The sequence below is a fragment of the Taurulus bubalis genome, assembly GCF_910589615.1.
Source record: "Taurulus bubalis genome assembly, chromosome: 2".
Lineage (NCBI taxonomy): Eukaryota > Metazoa > Chordata > Actinopteri > Perciformes > Cottidae > Taurulus > Taurulus bubalis.
Window position 1 is genome coordinate 34168912 of NC_136590.1, and position 25873 is coordinate 34194784.

Genomic DNA, 25873 nt, shown 5'->3' on the forward strand with positions numbered 1-25873 from the left:
CAAACTAATTTTCCTAGTTTTATGGCATGCATTACACGATGAGCAGCTTTTGGACAAACCACTGGATTAGCAACAGATATTTTTACTTTTCAAAATGAGCAGGTTTGTGTACTGTGTTCTTAAAAGTGACCAAATAAAGTGCACTTAAAACGGTCCCCAAAGCAGCAAACCGTTCAACTATTAGCTGGGGGAAATGAATAATCCATCTGGTCTAAGAAACGTGAGTGCTGTTGATGCTGCGCACTACTTTCCTATGATTCAATACACAAAGGACACACACTTTGTAAAGCATCAATATTGTATAACCTTGTATATTTAATCTTATTTCTGTTTTGGGGTTTGTTTTGTAACATCTGCCTCTCGGGACGACTACGGATGAAAAATAGCCTCTCGGCTAACTGGCACATTTACAGAAATGTTTTTATTAATGTGCACAGCCCCGTATCAAATAAAAAGAAGAAAAACAAACACTGAATTCTAGATGAACTTCAAGCTGGTTTTGTGATACAATTTGACACGTTCATCTTCCATATTTGCGTTACACCTGAAGGCATCACAGCAGGCAAACTGCTTCATCAAAGACTTCAAAAAGAAATAAAGAGAAATTGGGCATGTAAGGTTTTATAGAGAATTATATTGATACAACGGAGGATCTGACTGGGCGGATGTGAAGTTAATCAGCAGTGACAAACTACAACCACAGCTGCTCAGGACTTCCATCTACCATTAAGTACAAACCTAAAAAGGAGACTCACACTACAATCTTTTCCAGAGGCAAGCCTACATTTGGACAGGTTTCTGACATTTTTTTTTAATTTTTCAATACATGGTAAAAAAGTTAATATACAGAGCTGTAAACAGAAACTCATGTTTTCCTTTAAAGTAAAATGACAATTGACGTCACAAAAAAAGATGATGGTTAATCTCTTTCAGTTTTTAAAAGTGTGACACAGAGGGAATGATTGATAAGCAATATTGCTTTATGGGAGCACTTTAATAATAATATTGGCGGGTAAAAGGCTTTACAGCATCCCCCCAGTCAGCATCAAACAACAACAACAGAACATGAACCAGACATAAGAGACTATTTACAAGTGATCTTTTTTTGTTTTTCTGTTAAAATTATTTCTACTTAATGTGGCGAACATCATCACAATGCAACAACTCACAGCTGATGATAACGATGTACTGATGTAGTGTGCATGTGGCATATGCAAGTGTGTGAATTTGTGTAACAGTAGGAGCGTCGGCGTATGAAAAGTTTAAAAAGTTCAATGTCCATATTTTCTTTTCTACGTCGTTCCTCCACGACAGAGTAGACGCGCCATTTCTGCTTGTCCTCCTCACTTTTTAGCTCATCTTCTTCGCGTCGCTGGCTTCTTGCGACCCTACAGAAAAGGGGGAGGGGAGAGAGAGCGAGAGCGAACGGTAGGGTGAAAACAATGGACAGGAAAGCTTATAAATTCTTCCACATTTCTTAAATTTGTCTAAAACACTCATATACGATTCATGTCAACACTTTCAGTACCTTCGGTGTTGGCTCGGGCTCCTCCTCCTGCTCCTCTTCCTCCTCTTCATCATCATCATCTTCCTCTTCCTCTTCTTTAGCAGCAGCTGCCTTCGATCGCCCACCACGCCTATATACCACATAGGGGATACGCTCCGAATCAGAATGTCTCAGCATGCAACGAGGAGACATTAGTAAACGTAGAATCACAAAGCTGCAGCTTTGTCATATTTTCTCAAACTGTTATTATATCCTGACAGTAGTTTGTGAGAAAAATAGCTGTAAAAAAACAAAACAAAAAAAAAAAACGGTTTCCTTTGGTCTGATAGTGCATGTATTTGCAAGCTAGTCAGCGCTGTCAATCAGACAATTCTCGACTCTGATTGGTTGTTTTTCTTTTCACACATTATGATTATTATTATTATTATTATTATTATTATTATTATTATTATTATATGCTTTTCATGGAATTTTATATAAACCACCATGAGAATATGTTGTACATGAAAAATGTATTTTGATTGAGAAGAAATATGTTCCGCTTCAACAGAAGCTAATTTTAAAAAGTGGCCTTGTGCTAAGCTTTCCATCGGAAGAAAAACATATTTTAGGCTGGCCCATTTCAATTACTCTCCCAGTCAGTAGCAGGTAAGCAAAAACGAAATGTATAGCACACAAACCACATTCCAAAGTGAAAATGTGCGTTAGAGTTTATGCAAGATGACAAAGCTAGTGTGTGTGTCTTACGCCGGTTTCTTGGCAGGCGGCTGAGCTGATTTGGGTGGACGTCCTCTCCTCTTCTGCGGTGTAGACTCTGCTGACTCTGTGCTGCTGAACAAAGACAAAATGCAAACGGCACCAGAGTTTGAGACAGAAAAGCATCTTGCTGACGGAAAGTTCCGCAGATGTTATGAGTAAAGCTGATCCAACTCCTCTACACATTTACTGCAGACAGTTTCTTACCCTTGTGATCGCCTCGGCACCCTGGCCTGCCTGCCTCCCTTTGTCTTCAACTCAATATTTTCACTGCTCCTGTCATCCTCTGCTTCCTCCTCATCCTCTGCTGTTGCTTCCTCCTCGCCCCTCTCCTCTTCCTCCTCCTCCTCCTCCTCTTCATCCTCTGGCGGAGGAGCTGCCTTCTTTCGGCCCCGCTTCCCCTTGGCAGGAGTATCCTGACTAGGAGTAGCAGACTTTGGAGGCCGGCCCCTGCGTCCTTTTTTCGGCGGGCTGTTCTGTTCATCCTCCGGCCGATTGTCCTCGTCCCACTGCTCCTCGGACTCGGCCACTGCGGTCGTATTGGCTGCTGCCTTCTTGCGTCCCCGCTTTGGTTTGCTGTCCTGGTCTTCACTAGAGGTCACGCCTCGTTTGCGACCGCGGGGCTTTTCAATATCCTGTAAAAAAAAAAAAAAAAAAAAAAATAGTTGATAAGGGCTTCCTGCTGTGTAAACCACACTCTTTCATTAACGAGTCAGAGCTCTTCTATTAGTTTAAATGTTATGCTTTTCTGAAAGGAAATGTCTTTCCGCCCCGGAAAAACTTGTAACTGTCTGGTTTCCACAACAGTTTTGCTTGCTGTGTAGATAAACTGCTTAAAACCTGCCATCTACTTAAATTAATGAGAGAAACAAATTGTAAATTCCTTGTACATATTGGTACAATCCTGTGAAACATTCAAATGGTATGCAACATTGATTCTTTTAGCCAGAAGATACATTGTTTTTTGACATTTAGAGAAGAGGGAATTGCTAAACTACACTGATTCAGAGCTGAACTGCATGATGTAGGCAGCCGGTCTACAGGCGGTTATGAATAGTTAACACAAAGCGTACTTGCTCACCCTATCTTGACTAAATCCAGCCGGTGTTTACACAGCAGAATCAAAACAGAGTCACTTGGGTTTATGACTGGAAACACTCAACTGGATCACAGCAACAAACCGCTCTACTTGTCCTAAGCTACTGTGTCATTTCTGATCATCGTGTTTGTGCAGTCATACTTTAAAACGGGATTAACAAAATGTCAGTTTCATTGCATTTAATACTGGAGACCAAGATCATATTGTAAACAAAAAAGCAATTTTATATTTTTCCTATTAGTGTCCTTATCAAAAACTAAATTACAGTCAGTAGCAAATAAAGCTTCAGTTTCTAGAAATAAGTTAGTGCAAATATGATGAAAATTACGATACCAGCAACCTTTCCAACTGAACGGAGGAACATTATCAAGAGGATTATAATAATTATAATACATTCTATTTGTATTGCGATTATGGCTGTGAGACCGTCTACAGAAAATATTCCAATAGTTGAATCAAATAACTAATGTGTTATATAATATGTTATTTTCAGGATGATTACTGGCGCTTTCAGACATTACATACACACAAGATGACAGTAATTTATTTATATTACTTGTTTTCTATTTATTTTTACTATACGTCTCGTGTGCACTATACACGTCTGCTGCTGTAATCTTACAAATTTCCCCAATATCTTAATCTGGATATGATGGCCAAGCACAATTTCACTCTGAAAAAACACAAATAACTTTTCAATTATAAGACAAAGTTAAGCTAAAGACCTTGAAAATAAAACATTGATGCGGTTCTGTTATATTATAATAACCACACAACATATTACACCAGTAGATAAACAGGTTTTAATACCTTGTCAGTGCTGTCTGCTCTCTTTAGGCTGATGTCCTCGTTTTCACTGTGATCCATTTCTGTGCTGTCAAGCCTGAAACAGTAATTATGAATCGTTACTATTATACACACACACACCAACAAATAAATGCAGGTAAAAAAGGTGCAACGAGATACAAAAAGCTGTCTTTGTGTGCCATCGACATGTTTTCTTTATTTCCCATTTGGTGAGTAATTAGATTCAGAGGTCTTTCCATGAACATTTGGAACTGGACTAGATTCGGTGTTTTGCTCAACCACATTCAGCAGGGGAAAGACTTGGTGACGTCACGATCTGAACTTGTGGAGAGTCCTTAGAGGAGCACGTCTGAGCATTACATGTCTTGTACCTGGTCTTGCTGCGTTGTGGGGAGCCTGGGTTGGACGAGGGGTCGTCGTTGCTGGCAGTCTCCATACGTGAAGCTTTACTCTGGAGCTGTTTCCCCGCCGACGACAGCGGCTTGTTTACTGCACCCAAAACGTTAGCCGACTTGGGCTTCATGAGGGAGGGGTGAGAGACGACCAGAGTTGGATATGCGTTCCACTCAACAAAACACAGAAATTAGACGCAAAAGCCAATGTAAGCATTTCAGATTAAGTTTACCTTTCCAGGTGTGAAGAAAGACTTCATCTCTGGCGGGAGAAAGTTTTTTGTGTTGCTGAAATTCTGAAACGGGGAGCAATCTTATATCAGAAAAATTGTTGGTGTAAAGAGAACAATCCCCAAACACAAGATGAGGATTATGAGAAGAAGTTTTGCTCCTGCCAAACGATCCAATTCTTCTAAATGTGAGCCAGATACCTCGATAATTCCTGTGTTCACACCAAAAACTCTGGCACTGAAAATCAGGTTACTACCAGGCACCACTGGTACCTCTTAAAGATTTGCATATGTGTTTGTACCGTAACATGTGCATCTTAACCCATCCTTTAAAAAGTCAAATGAAATGTTTTGCAGATCTTAGGAGCAGCTCAACAAAAAGAAGAATGTAAAAGAAACTGCTGTGCTGGAAATAAAATGTATTTTTGGGGAAACACTTTGTGGTGCAGAAACCAACCTTGTCGGGTTTGGTGAAGTAGCAAGAGGGCAGTACAGGGTCTTTTGGAGACTCTAGGCTGTAGGTGGTGCTCTTTGACATGATAATGTGCATAGCTACATCACACACTGTGTAGAGCTTCTGTAAAGGGAAGAGACACAAGGCAATACGAGCAGTGAATAAGAAAAAAAAAAAAAAAAAAAAAAAAAAAATAATAATAATAATAATAATAATAATAATAATAATAATAAATATATATATATATGATCTATTTAGTGAACAGGAACTTGCAGATATAATATATTTACCTCGTTTGTTTTGGGATCGCTGGGGGACTGGGCATCTTTTGTCTGTTTGATATTTTCCACCATTTTCCTTATGAAGGCATGACTGTTGTTCTCATTCTTAGCCATGATAATCTCCAGGACAAACCACAGAGCCCTAATAAGGAAGAAAAGTTTGACATCAGCATATCAGACTCTAAAGTCCAGCAATACTTTTTTAGCTTTTTCCTTTAAATTTCATGGACATAAACCGTAAACTGTAGATGCAATTCAAGATTAGCGGCATCGGTAACATGGTAATAGCACAGTATTCTCTATCGGGGAAGCCATATAGCATTTAGTGCCACGGTTTTTCCAGCCAACATAGTGGCGTGTCCCCCAAAAACATGGCTCTACAACATAAACACCAAATTGTAATATTTCACATTGATCCAAGAGTAATCTATAAACGAAGATTTTTTTTAATTTTTTAAGTATTCTTTTGTCATCAGTTACCGGCTTTCTCATATACTACTTACTCTTTAATTTCTTTGAGCTGCTCAATATCCTGTACTTTGACGTAGTCTGGGTCATGTGCCAGCAGGTGAATGGTGTAGGGCACCACGTACTCCGGAAGCAGAGAGAACAGCTTGTCTGTTGTCACACAAACACACAAGGTAAATACATATTATATCATATTTCCTCATTACAACAGTGATAGTAATTACTGCCATGGGCACTGAGGTGCACTACAATTCCTTTTTCATTTCCTCCTTAGTCACATATCTTGCATATGTTCTGGTTTTAGATCTATACTGTAGAGCAAGGGTATTTAATTAAAATTCATCGAGGTGCAGTTAGAGAGTTTACACACGCAAAGGTCCAGAACATTACAACGTCTAACATGCGCTATTATTTAGTCCCATATAAATATAAGTAGCTTAAAGCCTAGTTTATGGTTCTCCGTCAGGTCGACGGCGTACCTACGCCGTAGCTACGCCGTCGACGCAGACCCCTACGCCGTAGCCTGACGCGCACCTCCAAAAAATCCTAACTACGCGTCGCGTCGACGCGGACCGCAAGCGCTGTGATTGGTCCGCTCAGAACGTAGTTTCCGGCAGTTGCTTTTTCCCAGCCTCGACCGGTTTAGTGGTCGTACAGACCACCTCCGCAAACGTCTTCTGTCGCCTGCGCTTCAACATTTGCAATATAAGCATTTGCTCTTCAATATTGATGAGCTCCAACTTTAATGCAGCCGCTCCAACTTGGTCGCCATTGTTTACTGTGACCGGAATTCGGCTATAACCCCTGAAACCACACAGCCACACAGGCACACCCCCCTGGTGGCATAGCGGTTAATTGCAGAGCAACGCGGTCCCTCGACGCAGAACTTTGAACGCTCAACGACGGCGTCACGTCGACGTCGTACCTACGCCGTCGACTTGACGGAGAACCATAAACTAGGCTTAACAGTTGTATTAACATCTGTATGTAGTCAACAACTGTCTGTCAAATCAAATACAGAAAGTTCAGTTGAATAAGACTCAAATTGAACTGGATAAATTCCAAATAAATAAATACTCTAATAATAAATACATGTTCTTGTACAATTTCAAGTCAAATAAGGGCTGGATTAAACAATAAAATCCATTACAGAAAGCTTTTAGAAAATGTGCATTAGAGTACTTTATTTTAGAAAAAAAAGGGTCTGTCGTGCAGCTTTAAATTCTGTTAATTTAGGTGTGAAATGATGTCACCTAAAAAAAGCCACAATATTATATTAGTCTCATCTTCTAAAAAGAGCATTTTGTGTGATGAGGCTTTATCTGTGGTTATTAAAATCAATTGTTTCAGCTCTATTCTGCGCTCTATTAACATCATTGTTGGACAATAACTTAATGTGTTAGGATTCAGATCGTATTGGACTCTTAGGGCTTTATTTTTAGAGATGTGTGCTTTGTGCTTTTAGTGGCGCTTCACATGCCGCTTTTAAAAATCCCTACGGTCTCTAAACATATGAGACATACTAGTTATGAACTTCCTTTGGGAAGACTGAAAATAAGAGTCTGTCCAGTCTTGCTTAAAGGGTCTGGTCTCACTGTGGGAGTTAGCCTAAATGCAACCCCACTTTATAAAATCTAAACTAACCTTCTTAGTTATTTCATTTAATTTTGCTAACGGCTAACACAGATGGACCTGCACTTTAAGATTAGAACAATTTACAAAAAGGAACAATTGTCGGATTTAATTTGAAAACTTGATTTTCTTCAGTTTCCTTACCGCTGATGGCAGCATGCTGTTTGAGGTACTCTCTGCGTATGTTGACATTCTTCACCAGGCACTGGCGAGCGTGAGCCCTCCTCTCCTTAACGGGGTCCTTGGCACACAACGCAAACACTGCCATGTATTCCAGTGGCAGACGGAGGCGGCACAGGCCTCGGTGGAGCTTCTGGGAAAAACATTGTCGCACCTGGTAGCACTCATCCTAGAGCGTAAATTGAAAGACGCACAGAAGAGGAGGAGGAGACATATTATGGTGGAGAGAAAGATGAGGAGAGCAGTGGAGTAAGACTGAGTATTCAGTGCATCATTTCAAAACAATATCAAACGGATTAACTAAAAAATAAGATGCAGAGCCCTAAAATGACCATAAGCTTAGCATGAAAAGAGGAGACAATTCATACGTTGATGACGAGAGCACACAGCTGTGACTGCTCCAGTGTGATGATTTCGTGATAGCAGGGCTCCTGTGCCAGCTTCAGCAGGGCGCACGCCGCTGCCAGCCGCAGCCTCGACATGTCTGGTTTACTGGGGGAAGGAGCAGAGGAGACAAGAGTAAACAAGGATTTCTTCATTTATCTGCAAATGTGTTTGCAATTAAAGCCTAACATCCCCCGAGGGTCCACAATACCCATTAAAAAACCAGCGCTTCACTGAAATTTACATGATTACAATCTCAAGACAAAGCTTACTCTAAGCTGCTCAAAAGGCTGACACACAGTCTTTGTCTCAGGAAGAAATATAGGCTATGCTGTTTACCCCATCCGGCCCTGCTCGGTTAAGTCTCCATCACTGTGTAGAATAGCAGTCAGCATCCTCAGCGTGGAGTTGCCTGATTTGCTCTGATTGTTCTTCACTCCTAGTAACCACCGCACCATCAGCTTTATGCCCTGGATCTGAAAGGAGGGGGAAAATGTCATTCTTTGGTCAACAAAAGTGCATTACTTGAGTTAGAATATTCATAATCAGGGGAAATGAGAAATGTAGACTACAAGATCCAAGTTAATATGATAATTAACATTGGAATTCTTTCTCTGAAAGTATTCTTCAGATATATGGACAAAAGAAAAATGAATCAGAAACACAGCAGAAGACTGAACAGGTGGACAGTTTCTAGAGACAAACAAGGGTTCACCGCTGACCTTGGCCAGAGTCTCTGGGGACACTTCCTCATCCGGAACCCAAAGTTTGGTCGTCTTCTTGCCCGGGATCTACAGACGACACAAATAATATGTTAAGACTTTGAACTGCCTACATTGGTATTTTAGCTTGTTGTGATGCCATTTCGTGGAGAATCTATGTCTAAAATCTGTACAACATAAGCAAGTCAATCAACCATAATCATTTATAAAAGTATAAATTGCATCATAAACAATAACAAAAGTGTTTTTTCCATCTTTTTATTATTATTTGTAAATAAATTAAATTCTGAATGTAGAAACATGAACAAAAAAATGTCTCAACACAACTCACATTATCTATGGATTAAAATAATACTGATCCTAGAACTGTGATAAACTGTTTTTCGAACCATGGAGGAGTCCAGTTTCAAAAGTTTGTTCAGTAAATAAATAGTAAAAACGTGCACTTGTTTTCTTTGGATTTTAGGTTTTGGATTGTAGGTCTTAAAAACAAAGACTTGGCTCTCAACCCGACTCTGGTATATGTCATGTATGCATGTGTACCCTGTCATTCATGAGCAGATCCTTCACAATGAAGTTGGCGACTAGAGATTTGAGCGGTGCAGCAAACTGTTCTGGGGCCAGCTGAGCCAGATGACCCAGGGTGGTCAGAGGAGTGATGAGCTGCTCAAGGTTAGCAGGGTCTAGGCTTTTGTGCAGAGGCTGGAGACACAAACACACAACATTTCATTCAGTTTGATCCTGGGGCAGACATGCAGATCTACTGGTGAAAACCAACAACATGGAAGTCACACTATAGCTTTGGGACGCGTGTCGATCACATAGCAGCATTCAGTGTTTTTATTATTTATAATATTTCAGGCACATTCATCAATATAATCTGTTTGTTTGCATATAAATGATAAAAGGTCAATTTAATTGAAAGAACACAACACATGTAAAGGCCTTGCAAAATGTGTCAAACCGGGACCTTTTAAGAGTAAAACAAATATAAAAACAAAGAGATGGGACTGACTAACCTCGAAGATTTGGGCGAAGTGTGTGTCTCTGTTGGTGAACATGGTGTTGATGCAGTGGATGGCGTACTTGGCCTGGCGGGGCAGCCCTCTTTTGGCTTTGGCCTGCAGTACAGGCAGCAAAACGCTTGGGGGAGCAGGCAGACGGCCACCATTACAAACCATACAAAGTATTGTCATAAGTCAGAAAGAGTGCAGCATGCTCAAAGCGAACCACAGTGATTTCTATGTCCCAACAACTACGAGTGTTTGACTGCATACATCCTGCTGTAAACTGGAGAACGAATGAGGCAAAGAAACGTACGATTTAATATGAGGAAAACTCTCTTCCAACTTGCTGCCTGTGTTCTTGAAGATCTGCAGAGCAGCTTCCGCAACCTTCTCGTCATCCATCTTCAGACAACCCAACAGAGACTCAAACGTCTCTGCAGAGTGAAAGGAAACCGGGTGTGTGAACGAAAGCACCTGGGATGAAAAACAAAAGGGGGCTTTACATATTCTGATAAAAAAAATAAAAAAAATAATAAAAAAAATCAGCGGAATTAATCAACTTTTTTGTTTTTGTTTTTACTTTCAGCAAACTCTAGTGTTGGTCGTTTCACTGTGACAAGTTCTGCTGCCAGCTTATGTTTGGGTTTCTGGCTGTTTTTATTTTTATTTTTAATTTTTTCACCTTGAGCAGTTCCAGTCCTGCTCTGATGGCCTCTTCAGTCGGGACACCCTCCTCCTCATCATCAGCTGTCCCGTCAATAGATTTGTTGACCTGTTTTATCAACGCACTGATTGATGATGGTAGAGATAAAAGAGAGAGATTTAAAAAAAAAAAGGTCATACATTGTACAATTGAATCAATCATCACTGGCATTTGAAGTCTTTGTATCAATGTGATGACTTAAAGTTTGTCTCATCGGCCTTTCTACACACAGACACACACATATTCACACACAGAAACAAACACACATTACCTGATGGATTCTGTGTCGATGTGTACAGGCGCTATTCTCTCCAGAAGGAACTTGACCATTTCCAGGAATGGATTGCTGGGCTGTTTGGGGCTGCCAAGCTTTTTAGTGATGTCTCGCTGAGAAGGGGACAACAAATATTTTGTATTTTAAAAATGTATTAAAAATGACAGAAAAATGCAGAAACTCTGACAATCGCCCGGTCTCAAACCTTTAGACTTTGATCAATTCTGTTGGAAAAACTAGTTCTGTAGAACCATATTCACTTTAAGTGACACTTAGCGCCTGTTAGTCTACTTACTACAGTAAATCAGATTACTGTTATAAAGGGGATTTTACACTAATAAAGCCCCTTTATACTAATCTGAGGGCAATTTAACATAAAATCTAATCATATGTGTCACAGACAGAACCACGTGAAGTGAAACTTGTTTGTGTCGAGCTCTAGAAAGCAACTAACAAGTCAAAGAAAAAATAAATAAATAACGATATAACAGTATGTTTCCAGGAAATGGAACAACAGTATGGCCACAAGTGAGTTTCAGAAATACATTCATATGCAATATAGCAGGCGGATGAATTATAGTCATGATATAAATTATGTGTGGCGAGATGGTGAAAGTCACAGGTTCAGGACACGGAAGGCCTGAGGGAAGAAACTCCTCCTCATCCTCTCTGTTTAGGCCTTGAGGCAACAGTAGCATCTCCCTAACTGCAGCAGATGTCGTCTCATATCTGAATCAACACCGTGGTCGGGCGTGGCTTAAGTCTGAACTGAATGTTGTCAGATTAACGCAACGGCTGCAGCAGCACAACGAGAAAGAGAGCAGAGAGATTTGCGTTTGTTTCGCCCACTCCAACTGTTACCAATGAATTATCTCAATCATCATCTTTTATGCATAACATCTGGGAAATTATATTAAAAATACAATTTTAAGGAGTCAAAGATATCCATCTTCTCATATCCATTTCCCCCCGGCAGTGCAACCGTGGCAAAAGAGGCTATAAAACAATCTCTTATAATAATTACAAAATCGGGCCAACAGTATCTTCGTGCATTTCCATTTATGCCAACAGTGTGGATGAATAAAGAAATATCCAGTATACTCTTTGAATGCAGCATGCGAGTTAAACAAGAGTCCTGACTTCATGTCCTGTCATTCAATGGTTGTGCACTGTTGGATATTATGAAAAATAGGCAGCAGAGTCTGGTATCAAATAACATCTGCCGTCATGTCTGAATGAAACTGTAAGGCACATTAACATTAACACATAGCCGAGTGGGGCTCGGCTTGAAGCTCCTCTTTATGAAACTATAAAACATTTAGTACCAACGTCATCAGTCTACAATGGTCTTTGACTATTTCTTCATACAAAAGATAGATTGTAGATAGACTATATACATTTTACACAATAGATTACTGAAGACAAATTCACATTATAAATGATTAAAACTATAACTTTCGGATATCAATGTATGGATGACAGCATTGACCACACTGATAAGATAAATGCCAATACTCACCACACAGACTTCAGCTTGCTTGCAGGAGCATGAGGGGCTGACCAAGGTTTCCAACTGATCTCTGATCCGCTCGTCGTCATCCAGGACCTGAGCTAGCTTCTTCACAAAGTCCTGAGCCTTGCCCGGGTCTGGCAGGTTCTCTATAGTCACAAAGTATTAAAAGCTTATGTCTACAATGAATACATTTGAAACAAAGTTAGGTCAGGCTGCTTCAGCAATGTAATTTTCTTCTACTTCAGCTATGCTTAGTGTAAAGATCCTGTGGCTGTTGGTAATTCAAACACTGAGATGTATGGTTTCTGAAAGAAACTCGTTTAATATGTGTGTAAATCCCTTACTTGTGATCACCATGACTTTGGCAAATACGGCCTTGCTCGATGCTTCAGACTAAAAGAAAACAATAATACAAAGAAAAAGTTTAGAAACATGAGACGAGAGTATATTAAAAACCAGCTTTTTTTGTAGTGTGCTTCAGTTAGAGTTACCTTAGGTTTTTTGACCAAGTCCAGCAGGTCTTTGACGTTGTGCCTCAGCAGATTCTGGCACTTCCACATCTCGTTCAAAGCTCTGAGAGGCACAGGTGAAGAACAGTCAACGGATGGAGATAGAAACCGATGAGGAATCGTAGTAGTAGTACAGTAAGAAAATAAAGGGACTGAATTTCATCAGTATTGTATGTTCCTTACTTTATCACAATCTTTTCCTTAACATTTTTTACAAGGCAAACACTAAATGAAACTAGCAAGTTGTATTTGGAAGTTGTATTTGGCAGCTTCATTGATCTTATATTTGTGAGAAATACTTACTTGACAGCATTCGTGTCCAGGGTGGCATACAGGTAGTAAAGACACTTCATCCTCTCAGTGGTTTCCAGGTTGTGAGGGACCATGTACTGGGCAAAGACCCGCTCCACCAGCAACCTGTGCGCATGGAGGGAATCATTTTGATTTAAATGAAGAATATCCTCAGATACTCAGTTTCCTATTCATTGGTTTGAGCTTAAAGTCCTGACAGTCATTAATCTACCGTTGGATTTGTTTAATAGGATTATCTAGACCAGGGTCTGAAATTAGATGGCCCGTGACAAAGTACCGTTGAAAATTTGGGAATGTCCTTAAAAAATACAAGATTGGGCCAAAAAAATAAATAATGCTATTCGTAAGCTCCCTCTTAAATTTGATCAAATAATTGCATGAATGCATTAATTAGATAACAGTTCCTCACCAAACATATCAGAGACTATATAATCAAGTAGACCGATATGATTTCTCAGAGGTTCCGGTATAATCTCACATTTTTATCAACCCTCACATTAAAAATGGGGCATTTTTAGAATCGTTTTATCCTTACAGTTTGGATAATCAATTTCAGAGGTTTAAGAGAGACTTTGCTGAGTACGCACAAGTATTTCAAAACTGCCCTATTTAGCCTTCACACAGTTACACACTCAGGAAAAGTCTGTACTGTAACAGGAAGTGTCTGTTGGCAGCTGACCGGCTCCACTGCAGCAGAGTGATTCAAAGGATAACTGCACCCTCACACACTGTGCAGTGCATTTCTACATTTGAGGCAATGTTGTTTCATGAAGTTGTCATTCAGGCATTTTTCTGAGGTGCCTACTTTGCCTCAACATGGCTCATCTACGTACTCTGCAGCCAGTGACGCCACACCAAGTGTTCCAGGTATGAGTGATACTGCAGTGTGCCGTCTGGCTCCTCGAATGCTTTCAAACAACATGTCCTACATATTTCCAGTGCATATGAAAACAGCTTGCACTACATTATGGAGCCCTGAGGCTACAGTGGGTGGTGTACGTATGATTGTCAAACTGCAGTGACAAGGAATTGTTCAAGTCCAGACGGAAGCCTCTGCTTCTTGGATTCTGAAAGGCTGATATAAAAGCCTGACTTTACCGTTTGTATTTGAGACGGGTAAAAATTGTTTGGCGAACTGCCAAAGTCTGCTATAAAATATATCAATGCAATGTCAATATTTACAATTGTCTAGTAATCCATGGAACAAGACATTAATCAAGAAGATGAAATCAAAGCTATTTGACAATAGCTCAAAAGGCACAAAAGCTGTGGTTGAGCAATTGATTAAAGGAGCTCGCTGATCCTAATCAGCATCTCTAAGGGAACATAATTAAATGCTCTCCCTTTTTAACTGTTACCCACAGGTATTAAATGCATCATTAAAATTCATAAACGGATTTGAACTTTTCTACTTTTATATTGGCCAGGAACACATTCACACAAACCTGTCATCGATGCTGTTTTGGTAGTAGATATGGAGCAACTTGTCTTTGATCCAGGAAATCTGTTTAGAGGCCTCCCTCCCTCCCTCTCCCTGCAGAGAGTACTTCCTGTAGATCGATGCCAGGCCCATCATGGCCTCCTTACGTACACGCCACTGATGGAGGAGGACAGGGCAAGATTAAGGAAGACAATTACCAATCATGACAACTAGTTAAATGAGAACTATGTGGGAAGCTACAGTGGCTGTAGTGCCCAAAACACAATATTAACACCGATAGGAAATATTCTCAATAACAAAGTCAGAAACACTGATAGTCAATAATAAATTGTTTGACAACATACCACAAACACAATTAAGTCATAGAAACAAAGCTATTAGTAACACAATATATTGCAATTCCAATTAAGACATTTGTGTGAAATTGGCTTAATTAGCAAGTTAGTTTTAAAAAAAAAACTTGTTTTGTGAAGTCACAGTGACCTTTCACCACCAAATTCTTAGTTCATCCTTGAGTCCAGGTGGACGTTTGTGCCAAATCTTAAGAAATTCCCTCATGGCGTTCCTGAGATATCGTGTTCACGACAATGGACCGAACGGACAACATGAAAACATAAATCCTTCAGCCCCTACTCTCCCGAGGTTAAAAAAAACAACACAATGCCAGGTTCCACAAAACATTCCCACTGCAGGATTCATAATGAATCCTTCAGACTGATTGGTTATGTTTATACGGCTAAATAATAGTCAGGACTTGACAATAACATTTGCTCGACAAGTGAAAAATAAGTGTGATCTTTATTAGGGGCTGATATTTATTAAAGTATGCAATCGAGAGGTGCTTTCAAGTCGCCGCTTCCTAATGATGCAACATCGTGAACAACATAAAAAAAATTGGCAAAGGGAGCGCTAGTTAACATTAGTTGTTAGCAGCCAGTTGGCAGCACTATCCTGCTTGGCTAAATAACATTTCTCACAACTAACTTAATCAGACACACAGGCCCATCATATTGCCATTCATTCCCATACTGCTTAGAGTAGTCGCAGTGACCAGCTCTTCTGCCAACAACACAGTCTCTTCCTCGCACAGTCCTGCTTTTAAATGAGCCGACAGCTAAAGTCAATGAAGGTGGGATTGAGTTACATTATGGTGAGTCCAAGCTCCGATCTGTAAACATTAACATTGGTAAAGTAAATTATAATATTATCATGGTGTGTTTAAACATTACATTACATAAATACAGTTGTTTGAAAGATGTTTTCACAGAAATATAAAATGGATCTTAGAGGAATTATGACTTATTTAACTTCCTAACACAAGCTCAAAGCACCTTATAATACATAGTTAAAACTACTAAACATCACTTAATCAAAGCTTTAAATAGAAATAGAATAATGCATTCCCCATTCATTGGAATTGTGTGTTTTTAATGCAAACAAACACACACACATTTTATTTATATTTATATAACAATTTTTTTTATCTTTTTTTGTGTACAATTGTCAAAATAACTTTATCTATTTTTAATAAGCCTACATATTTTTTTGGACAAGCGAGTCTGGCTATCATGCAAGTGAAACATCTCGGGTACTTTCTCGATTTCGTATTGTGATAAGGTTTTTTGTGGCCCAGACCTTTAAAAGAACACAATGACAAACAATATGAGACCATACAGAGTCCAATCACACAAAGAGTTGTCCACTTACTCTCTTGTCCAAGGTCCTCTCCTTTACAAAATTGAGCAATGCATCATTCACTAGAGACAAGTCTTTCTTGGCAGCAGTTACTATAGACACAATGACGTCATGGCGGATGGCCTCCTCTGGGTCATGTGATCTAACCCTCAAGAATTCTGGGAAAGAAAGTAGGAACAAATGAGTAGGATGTGAGAGAACGAGACATCTCTCACAGTGCAAATATCTGGCAATTACTTCATCACATCAAAATAGTACATTTGTTAAGGAACAACAATAAGCGTGTAACTTATCAAGAGCTTGTAAAGTGAGTGTTGGGGTATCATATCCATATAGTGGCAAAACAACACAACGATGATCAAAATGAGCAGGTTTCTGAGAATGTGCTTAGAGGTCAGAGCATTTCAGCTGATTTACCTGTGAGGTCTTTGGCCAAGTCTGGGTGGTTCATGAGACAATGACTGGCAAACTTCACACACTCCAGCCTGATAGGCACATGGATGTCATTAAACCTTTTGGGGAAATAAATTAAAGTTAATATCTGCAACTTCACACGGCAAAAACATAAATAACCGAGCAGGGATTGCTGCATGCCCACACTGTAACTCAGGAAAACAAATGTAAGATTTTAATGATTATATTGCAATACAATTATTAACCAAGAAACAAATCTCAAATTTAAAACTGAAAAACACCATTTCTAAAACTATCAAGGAGTGTGCGTTTGACAAATTACAAGGAGGTATTGATCGTTTAAGAGCATGAAGTAAAACTGTTTCATGAAGCAAATGTGATGATGGTGTGAAACTACAACAACCACTTTTTTTTTTAAACAATCCTGTTCTGCATAAATGAACCACCAACAATAAGAAACCATAATTGAATGTGGCAAAAACCCATTTTGTAACCCTTGCCATAGCCACAACAGTGTAACCCACCTGCCGAGATAACACTGCCAGAGAGGTTTGTTCTGTGCAGCCAACTCAGAGTCCTTAGCGCCAAACATCTTAGCCAGCAGCTTCACCACTTGCAACCTCTCGTCATTATCATTACTCTGCAGAGACAGAGCGAAGGAGAGGGAGATATTATGCACAGAATGTGGCTGTGTCGAATGGACAGACAAGCATAGTCAATTACATTGGCAACATTACCACTTTCATAAAACAAAGGCAGCAGTTTCTTTGGCATTAATCTTGTTTTAGAATGAGCCATGAAAAAGAGGAAACAGCCGGGACGATGAAAAGTAAAGACAAAGGAAGACAAGTGGTAGGAAGGAGAGAGGGTGAAAGAAGAAAAACAGTGGGAAGAGAAAACAAGGAGAGATAAAGATGGAAAAAGTGATGGTGAGACAATGAGTGAGTGAGCATGAGAGAGAGAGACAGAGGGAGAATGTGTAATCTGTGGGGGAGAGATTTTATCGCAGCTATTATTTTGAGAAGACGCAGTGATCTACGCTCCCTCTGAACAGTTAATGAGTGTTATCCATCAGCGGGAGGCCTTTATGAGACACTGCAGAGGCAACATTATGCTGACTGCTCTATGTTTCTAATATGAATCAACAATCCTGCAGAGAAAGTGAAACTGTTCAATTCTGTGGGTAATAGGTTAGAGAATTTGGGTTTTTGGTCTAGTGTGTGAATATACTCATAATATAAACCCAAGAATTGCTGCTACTTCCATCTCTATATTTTTTTTATATCACAACTAAATCTAATAACCATAATAATGATATGCATTAGTCAAATAAAGTGCAGTAGGGTGCACTAAACAATTATACTAAAAACATGACATCACACACACGCACGCACGCACGCACTTCTTTTACTACCTTGAGTTTAAACTCGAGCTGCGGCAGCACCGAGAGCAGCAGGTGGCTGTCTATGTTATAAAGCTCCAAGATGAGGTCAAAAACATGTTCGGACAGATCGCTGACTGAGGTCTTCCCCAGCATCAGCACCTGGTTGAAGAACTGATGAAGAGGACAGAGGAGGAATAATGGTTACTGATGACAACACATTTAAAAAGAAAAGAGATCCTGCAAATCAAGCGGTGACTTTTCTGTCGATCGACTCCTTTTAAATAAGTAAAAAATTAAAATCGGCATTTTTGAGGAACTGCATATCTGTGCATGAAACGCTCAGGAGAAAGTAAGAATGTGCAACAAAGAACACAAGATTTATTGACATTGTGATCATTGCACAGTTCTTTTGTTTCTGGCTCCTCCTCTTTGGTGGAGGTCAAAGGTCAGGCACACAACAGCATCCCTGAGCTGTTCGGGATTCAGGGTTTTACTCAATCCCCCCACCCCCCTTGCTCTGCATAAACCTGGGTCCTCCAGCTGTGAGACTACTCCTCCATATTCCAGTAGCCTCAGTTAATCTGAATTCACAACACTGAAGCTGCATGTATACAATGTGAGCCTCAGCACAAATATTTAGATACATCACATGTTTGACGCTCAACATTTGATTTTAATGTCCAACTTATCACTTTGCTTCATTGTTTGCCCAAAGATAAAACTCTTGGCAGTTCCAACACATTTCTAGCATGCTTGGCCTTGGTTCAACTACACTGGCAGTGCTGGTGGCACGCTCTTCCCATGAGGCTACCCAAGACAAACATTGAATCTACAGAATGCACTGTTTCACCAGTAACAGGTAGAGCTGTAGGATTTGTTTTGTTTTGTATATGACTATACAGGATATAGACTACTAATAGCTGCATGATGTCCAGTGTTTAATTCAGGAAAAATATTCTCCATCCAGCCACATATATGAAAGTGTTAAAAAAAAAAAAAGTGTCAGAGACTGAATCTTACATTGGTGATGTACGGTTCAATAGCCTGAGCAGTCCTCTTCAGCAGAGCTTTGGCCAGGTCATACGCTTGTTTATTCAAATTCTAGACAGACAGACAAAACAATTGTTGAATACAAAAGCAGGTCAGAGAGCATGTTCAGACAGATCACAAAAACACCACATGATGTCCAAAATAAGGGTGTAATCCATCATTTCTTGTTTTTCACTCAGCAGAATCCCATTTGGATGCTTGTACCCGACAGACATCCACAGACTCTAAAGCTGCCTTACCTCTTTTCACCTGCAGGGGTCTCATTGAATTACAGGGGATGGAAAATGATATACTGACAAACTAGCTCAGACTGTCAGTTACTGAGCACCAAAATGTATGGTTGGTTGGTTGGGGTGTGTGTGTGTGTGTGTGTGTGTGTGTGTGTGTGTGTGTGTGTGTGTGTGTGTGTGTGTGTGTGTGTGTGTGTGTGTGTGTGTGTGTGTGTGTGTGTGTGTGTGAGGTGTTATTTATGTGATTGTGTACATTGAGAGCATGTGCATTATTTTGTGCACATACCTTGTGTGCAGGCACCAGGTTGACCAACACGGTGTCCAACAGCTCCTGCGATACAGTGTCTCCCTCGCAGATGATGGAGCTCATCAGGTCCACCATATGCATGTGCACTTTCTGGTTATGGCCGTTGCTAGGGAAACAAGGCGGGAAGGGTCAAAGACCATGGATGTCATCATTGCATGACCTAAAATACAATATTGCATGCTGGTTCGTGTTGAGGCGGCAACTTAAAATTGGCTGGGCTAAATCAAAATATCAGATATTCCGTGGTAGTTTTAAGATTTACTTTGCTGACAGCATGCAATTTGTAGGCCTCGTGTTTTTCAATTGCTGAAGCTCTCATGTTGAAAACAAACGGTCCTCACACAAACAGACTGCGGTGCACTGATCACACAGAGGGCGGGTGTACTTGCTCATAATGAGCTGCATTACATCGGGAAATAACGCTTCCTAGATTTTTATCTCAGCGACTGTCGTCCTCCGAGCTGCCAGGCATTACTAGTCTCATTACCTCCCATTCACTGTGTCACACAAACAAACATGAGGCTGCACTCCCCTACATCTTCAAGCTCACTGTAATATTTCAAGCAGAGCGCTTTAAATTCTTCCCATATGATTAAAAAAAAAAATAAAAACATTGTGTTGGCACACACAACCATCATTGTGTTCCAATGGCAATGAGCCAAATTCTGCACTGCAGAATTCAGCCCACAAGGTTGTGTTCAGCAGAGTGAAATCGAGAGCAGGGTGAGGAGGAAGGAGAGGAGAGCGGGCAATCAAAGACAAACAACTGAAGTGTTACTGTGTCGTTTAATGATGTCGCAGGAGTCAGACCGAGGTGTTAGAGGGTGCTACAAAGGCTCATTTCTGACATTAAGGACTGCAGCATACAAAAAGTGGAGGCTATGTGGGAAGGGAAAAATAAAATATGGACACACAAACCCCACAGCAAATATGGACACAAATATTAAACAACCACACTGAGGTGAGCTTTGATAATAAAAAAAGACTTACTTGATGACCTGGAAGAGTGTTCTGTAAAGCTGGGTGAATATCTCATTGCTGTCTTCAAGCTCAAAGCAAATATTGTAAGACTTCACCCATGCTATGTTCTGAACAAAAGGAGAGAAGAGAGGAGGCAGGATGTTAGTGACAATACAATTTACAATGGCACCAGACTAGCAAGATGAAAGAACAATGTGGTGAGGAAGGAGGGTATTTACACATACAGCACTTACAGAACAACATTAGCAATTGTTTGGAGATGCATTTGTGGCCACCTGATGAATTAAAGTGAAACATTTACCATCTTTTAGCTAAGTGTTTGGTCTTCACCAACTCCTGAAAGAAACATCTGTCTCTTTAGCAGCTAAAATGCACCACTATGTTCACCAGCTAGTCTCTGACGGTGTCGGTTGGCTGTTTGGGGCCGAGCAGGACGTGCGCAGTGAGTTTCAGTTTTTTCCTTGAAAACAATTGGTGTTTACGTTTTGAGAATAATTCAAGTTTAAATTCCACTTAGAAGTAAACAACTTCATCACTTCATTTTGGCAATCAGATACTAAAATAACCAAATAACAATAAAAACAGCAGTACTCTAGAACAACAGAATCCTTAAGAATGAATGCTTTAATGAATAAATGCTTTAATTAAACTAAGACATGTTGTAGCATTATGTCAGCCATCTAAGCAGAGAATTGATACAAGTCTCGCTGAGTCCTTCCAGAGTCATGTCATGGAGACAGAGCCGCCGTCACTTTAGTCAGCGCAACAGCCGATGCAACCCATGCAGCGTTCAGGACAAAAGAACTGAGCTGAAGCCTCCGGAGGCTGCATCACACATATACTTGGATCCAGGAACTGCCAGAGAGACGGTGCAGTACGTAGTATGTGGAGAGAGGGTTCAGGCAAATTTGACTTTGAGATACGTCTAAACAACCAACGCATAAAAACAGCACTCCTGGACTCATCAATACACATTTTGATAGGGGAAGAAAGAAAAAAAGTGGGGGAGGCCTCCGAGTGTTGGAGGAATTGTGCTGTTTTAATGACATGAGCCCATGTTGCCTACAAACCGACAGGTTAAAGCTCTCCTCCGCTCACGGTGCTACACGTTGAGTCAAACCTTTGAATATCCACAGCTCAAAAAATGGTCCACCCCATTGATAACAATTAAGACTATATTGTTGTCTCAGTCTCCAACTTCACTGAAAAGTTCATTCTCAGTGTTTGTTTCTGGAGGCTTCAGGCGTCTTGTTTAAGTTGCATATTGGACCACGATTGGCTTGTCAAAAAAACTCTGCACAGTGAAGCGCAAACAAAACATATTCTTAAACAGAGAGCAGCAGACCAAAAACACAGTTTTGTTTTCAACCCCAAAATATCTTCTTGACGGCTACATTGTGAACATTATACTAGCAGTAAAAGACAGACTTTTAACAATAAGCCCTGATTTTAAAAAGGCTTTTATCTCTCAAAGTTATTTCTATTAGCAATGTCGAAAAAAATGTAGGGCCGTGAACTTCTAATTATAGCCAGTGCTGTAATTTTCACCAGGTATGAATATTACTGGCTGGATCCATTATATTTGCTTGTGAAAAATGCAGTTTACAAATTAAGAAGGCTACACTTGTTATTTTACTGTGCCAGATAGATTTAATTTATACTTCACACGAGAGATGACACAATATAAGATTTGTCACTTATTCAGAGTTTTACGATTATGGAATCAGAATCATTCGAATATAGCGATGAACAGTGTTCTCTCAGTGTTCCCCATTAATTACATAGACTCTGGCAGCCTGCCAACATCTACTTCCACAGTTTTATAATGAACTGAAAATATTTTTACACTCAAGGGGTGGGCTGGCTCTCCGTGCGCAGTGAGCTGCTGTAGTTTGGCCCAGAAAGGGAAACTGGCTCGCGGCTTTGGCCACGACAGCTTTACAACACCCTTTGCCAGGACTTCCCAGCTTCCCGGGACCGTGAACTGTAGTGCCATTTACACACTCTTTCCCTGTGGGGAGTGCTGGGCCCCGTGTTCCCTGAGCGACTGTTAACCAGTGCAGAACCTGTGGAGACCTCAGTGCACAATCTGCAGCAATGTCAGCAACCCACCCGACCCGTTTACTATGCTTTGCTAATGTGTTTATGATTAAATTGTTTACTAGAGCAAAGTGAAAATACTCATTACAAGTAAAAGTGATGCATACATAATCTTACTTTAGGAATATTTTGATGCCAATACTTTCAGACTTTTACTAAAGTAACATTCATTATGTTGAATGGCCCATTTCAAAAGGTAGACCTATATCATTGGATTATAATTATTGAAGCATAATGTAGCCTAGTTAGTAACTAATATGGTCAAATAAATGTTGTGAAGTTAAAAGTAAAACTTCTGAGTTGTAGTTACACAAGTTACATAATATGTAAGGGAAACACTGCATCGTCAACTATATCCAGTGAGTATTAATGGTGTAACGTTGGCTACTGAAAATTATTTATTGGTTAAATGGTAATAGGCTAGAGAGAGTGAGAACGACAGCCCCTCCCACAGTCGGTAAAACTGACTCATCGCAAAACAAACACGTGTAGCGTGATTCGCTGGAGCAGAGATTTTACCACACACACACAAAACAACCCGACTCGTGCAGCAATGGGAATCAGGAAACATCAGATTATCATTATTTTTTATCTGTAGTGATTTATTGAAAACAAGTATCAACAAATGTTGAAAGTCAAACCTAACTTAGAGTCAATGAGGGATTCAGATTCAATACTGGATTAAAATGTGTTAAACAGGGCTCCTACCCCAACCGTACTACTCATCCATACACATAGTCACGTACCTCAAGCAGATAGAAGTATCTGTTGAACTGGGCGCTTTTAGTGTCCTCCAGTCCTTTGAGCTGTCTTGTGATGAACATAAAAATGTCCTGGACATGCAACACACACACACACACACACACACACACACACACACACACACACACACACACACACACACACACACACACACACACACACACACACACACACACACACACACACACACACCTTATAAGTATATACATTTCAGCTATTTTCAGCCAACTTCCTAAAACATACAAAGCAGTTTGTCAGTTAAGTGAGATGCAACAAGTTGTGCAAATTAAAACATTGAGTAAACCTGGTGGAGCGCAGGGATGTAAATTTGCAGTATTTTATTTGCCTGAGCAAAACCTTCACCACCGTACCTTGAGTTTATCGGGGGAGGTGTAGGGCGCCTCTGGGGCGTAAATCCTGAATATGTCTGCCAGACAGCAAGCCACCAGGAGACGCACGTCCTTGTCTGGGTGTTTGAGGAAGAAGTCTGAGGCCAGGTGGAGGGCCAGGTTCAGGTACAGCTCTTTCTCTTCCTCGGAGTCCTGGTCCATGTCCATGAAGGTCTTTACAACCATCTGGAACAGGGGTGGGGGGGATTTTATGTGGGAGGAGAAGGTGCCGCAGGTTAGTGACTCAGTTTACTAAATAGCCTGGTGAGATTTCAACTAACTCAAGTGTGCAATCAATCCAAGACAATGAGGTTCAAAGTCCCTCTGTAGAAATTCATTTAATAAGTGAAATCTAACTTTTATTAAATCTTTCAATAAAGTAAAAAACAACATTTAAATATATTAACAAATCTTAAATATTACTACTAATTACTTAAACAAACACTTAAAGAATCCTGTCTGTTGTCAAACAAATGATACCATCATGCCTTCAGTGATATGACAACATTATATTGAGATGCCGGACCACAAATCTGTGCAGCAGCAGCAGCAGCAGACACTGACCTTGAGCCTGCGGACCATTTCCTCTTTGGAGATTTTGTCAGAGATCTCCTTGACCCCCGGAGGGTAGGTCACCTTCCCATCTGTGACTCGAGCTTTAGAGTGAGCCATTCTCTTTAGCTCTCACTGCCTGAGGAAAGAGAAAGTACTGTTGAGGATGAAACTGAGAACACAGACAGAGTGACTAAAAACCTAAAACCTTGAAGAATTGCTGAACCTTAACCCCAAAAAAAGAGAGAAAGAAACGGCGCACATTGTTAACTATTTGGGATCGGAGGCAAATCTTTATAATACTTCAAAGCTTCGAAAGAAAGCTGCAGAAGAGACTTCTGAAATAGTCAGCAAGGTATTCACAGGACACAGAAATAGCTTTCTACAAGCTGAATCAGGGATGAAATTGCTGCATTCAGAGAGCAAGCCGACATTTCACTACAAGCTGCTGCAGCCATTATGCTCCCCATTTCATACCATCGTCACTAGTCTGTCAAAGATTACACCCAATTCATGTTTAGGACATTCACATGATACAGAATGTGCTTTGACTTTCAATTTAGTACACGGACAGATTTGCCATGCTGCATTTTACACTGCCTTTTGGCAACGCTACTGAACTGATCGGTTTCACCTTGCCACTGCTTTTTCTCCATTAAGATATTAAAAAGGCAGAAATTCATCTATTTTACTTTCTATATCTCAACTACGTCAGACAAATTAAAACCTGGTTCATAGTCTACAAAAGTCTGCATGGTTAACTCTGCATGCAATGATAAAAAATATGTAATACTTTAAAAAGGGGGTTAAAAAAAATATCTAAAGCATTTATTACAGCAGTGCATTAATTACAGCAGCAAGGCTGTCCCAGGGGTTTTGAGTATAACAAACAAAGTCTGAAGTTTTGCAATCAATGAATTAGAAGACTACAATTAAAAAATTGTCTTAACATGTTTATACATGTTGTGAAAACTCACAATTTAGAAATTTCACAAATTATAAAAATAACTGACTGAATTCAATATATTACCCGCACTACCATAATATCAGCTGCACGTAACAATAATTCTTGAATGGCCAAATATAAACTTGGTCTGTTGTCTTATTATTGAGAATGTACTCAGCCAAAGATTACGAGTGAAAAGAAACACTGTGTGAAACCAAAGTACTGCAGTGTTTTTGTAATTAAATAAACCCACCATGTGAAAACCAAAAGAAAATATCTGAAATGGCTTAAGTTATATGCAACTTTATCCAAAGCACTTTACAATTTGCCGCCCATTCATTCACTCCCGGTGGCAGCAAGCTACCACGCGAGGCACCAGCAAGGTTCAGTGC

General features: G+C 40.1%; 1 protein-coding gene across 3 annotated transcripts; it reads right to left on the reverse strand.

The window, feature by feature from the left end:
- Window positions 1-454: 454 nt before the first annotated feature.
- On the reverse strand, window positions 455-24655 carry pds5b (PDS5 cohesin associated factor B; the record flags this gene model as incomplete). Of its 3 annotated transcripts, none has more annotated exons than XM_079214263.1 (34): window positions 455-1388; window positions 1529-1637; window positions 2255-2335; window positions 2471-2898; window positions 4173-4245; window positions 4541-4686; window positions 4795-4857; window positions 5249-5368; window positions 5536-5668; window positions 6030-6144; window positions 7771-7975; window positions 8175-8298; window positions 8530-8666; window positions 8913-8981; window positions 9456-9614; window positions 9932-10055; window positions 10233-10393; window positions 10602-10707; window positions 10894-11009; window positions 12416-12555; window positions 12754-12802; window positions 12901-12982; window positions 13222-13335; window positions 14676-14827; window positions 16379-16524; window positions 16784-16878; window positions 17305-17420; window positions 18195-18335; window positions 19185-19265; window positions 19731-19857; window positions 20742-20839; window positions 23579-23665; window positions 23966-24169; window positions 24548-24655. In XM_079214263.1, 34 exons carry the CDS (start codon window positions 24653-24655, stop codon window positions 1356-1358), a joined length of 4242 nt encoding a protein of 1413 aa, XP_079070389.1. In that variant the 3' UTR covers window positions 455-1355. The 3 variants fall into 3 exon arrangements, with proteins under 3 accessions (XP_079070389.1, XP_079070388.1, XP_079070390.1); XM_079214262.1 differs by having other exon boundaries at window positions 2255-2338; XM_079214264.1 differs by having other exon boundaries at window positions 1520-1637; window positions 2255-2338.
- Window positions 24656-25873: the final 1218 nt, after the last annotated feature.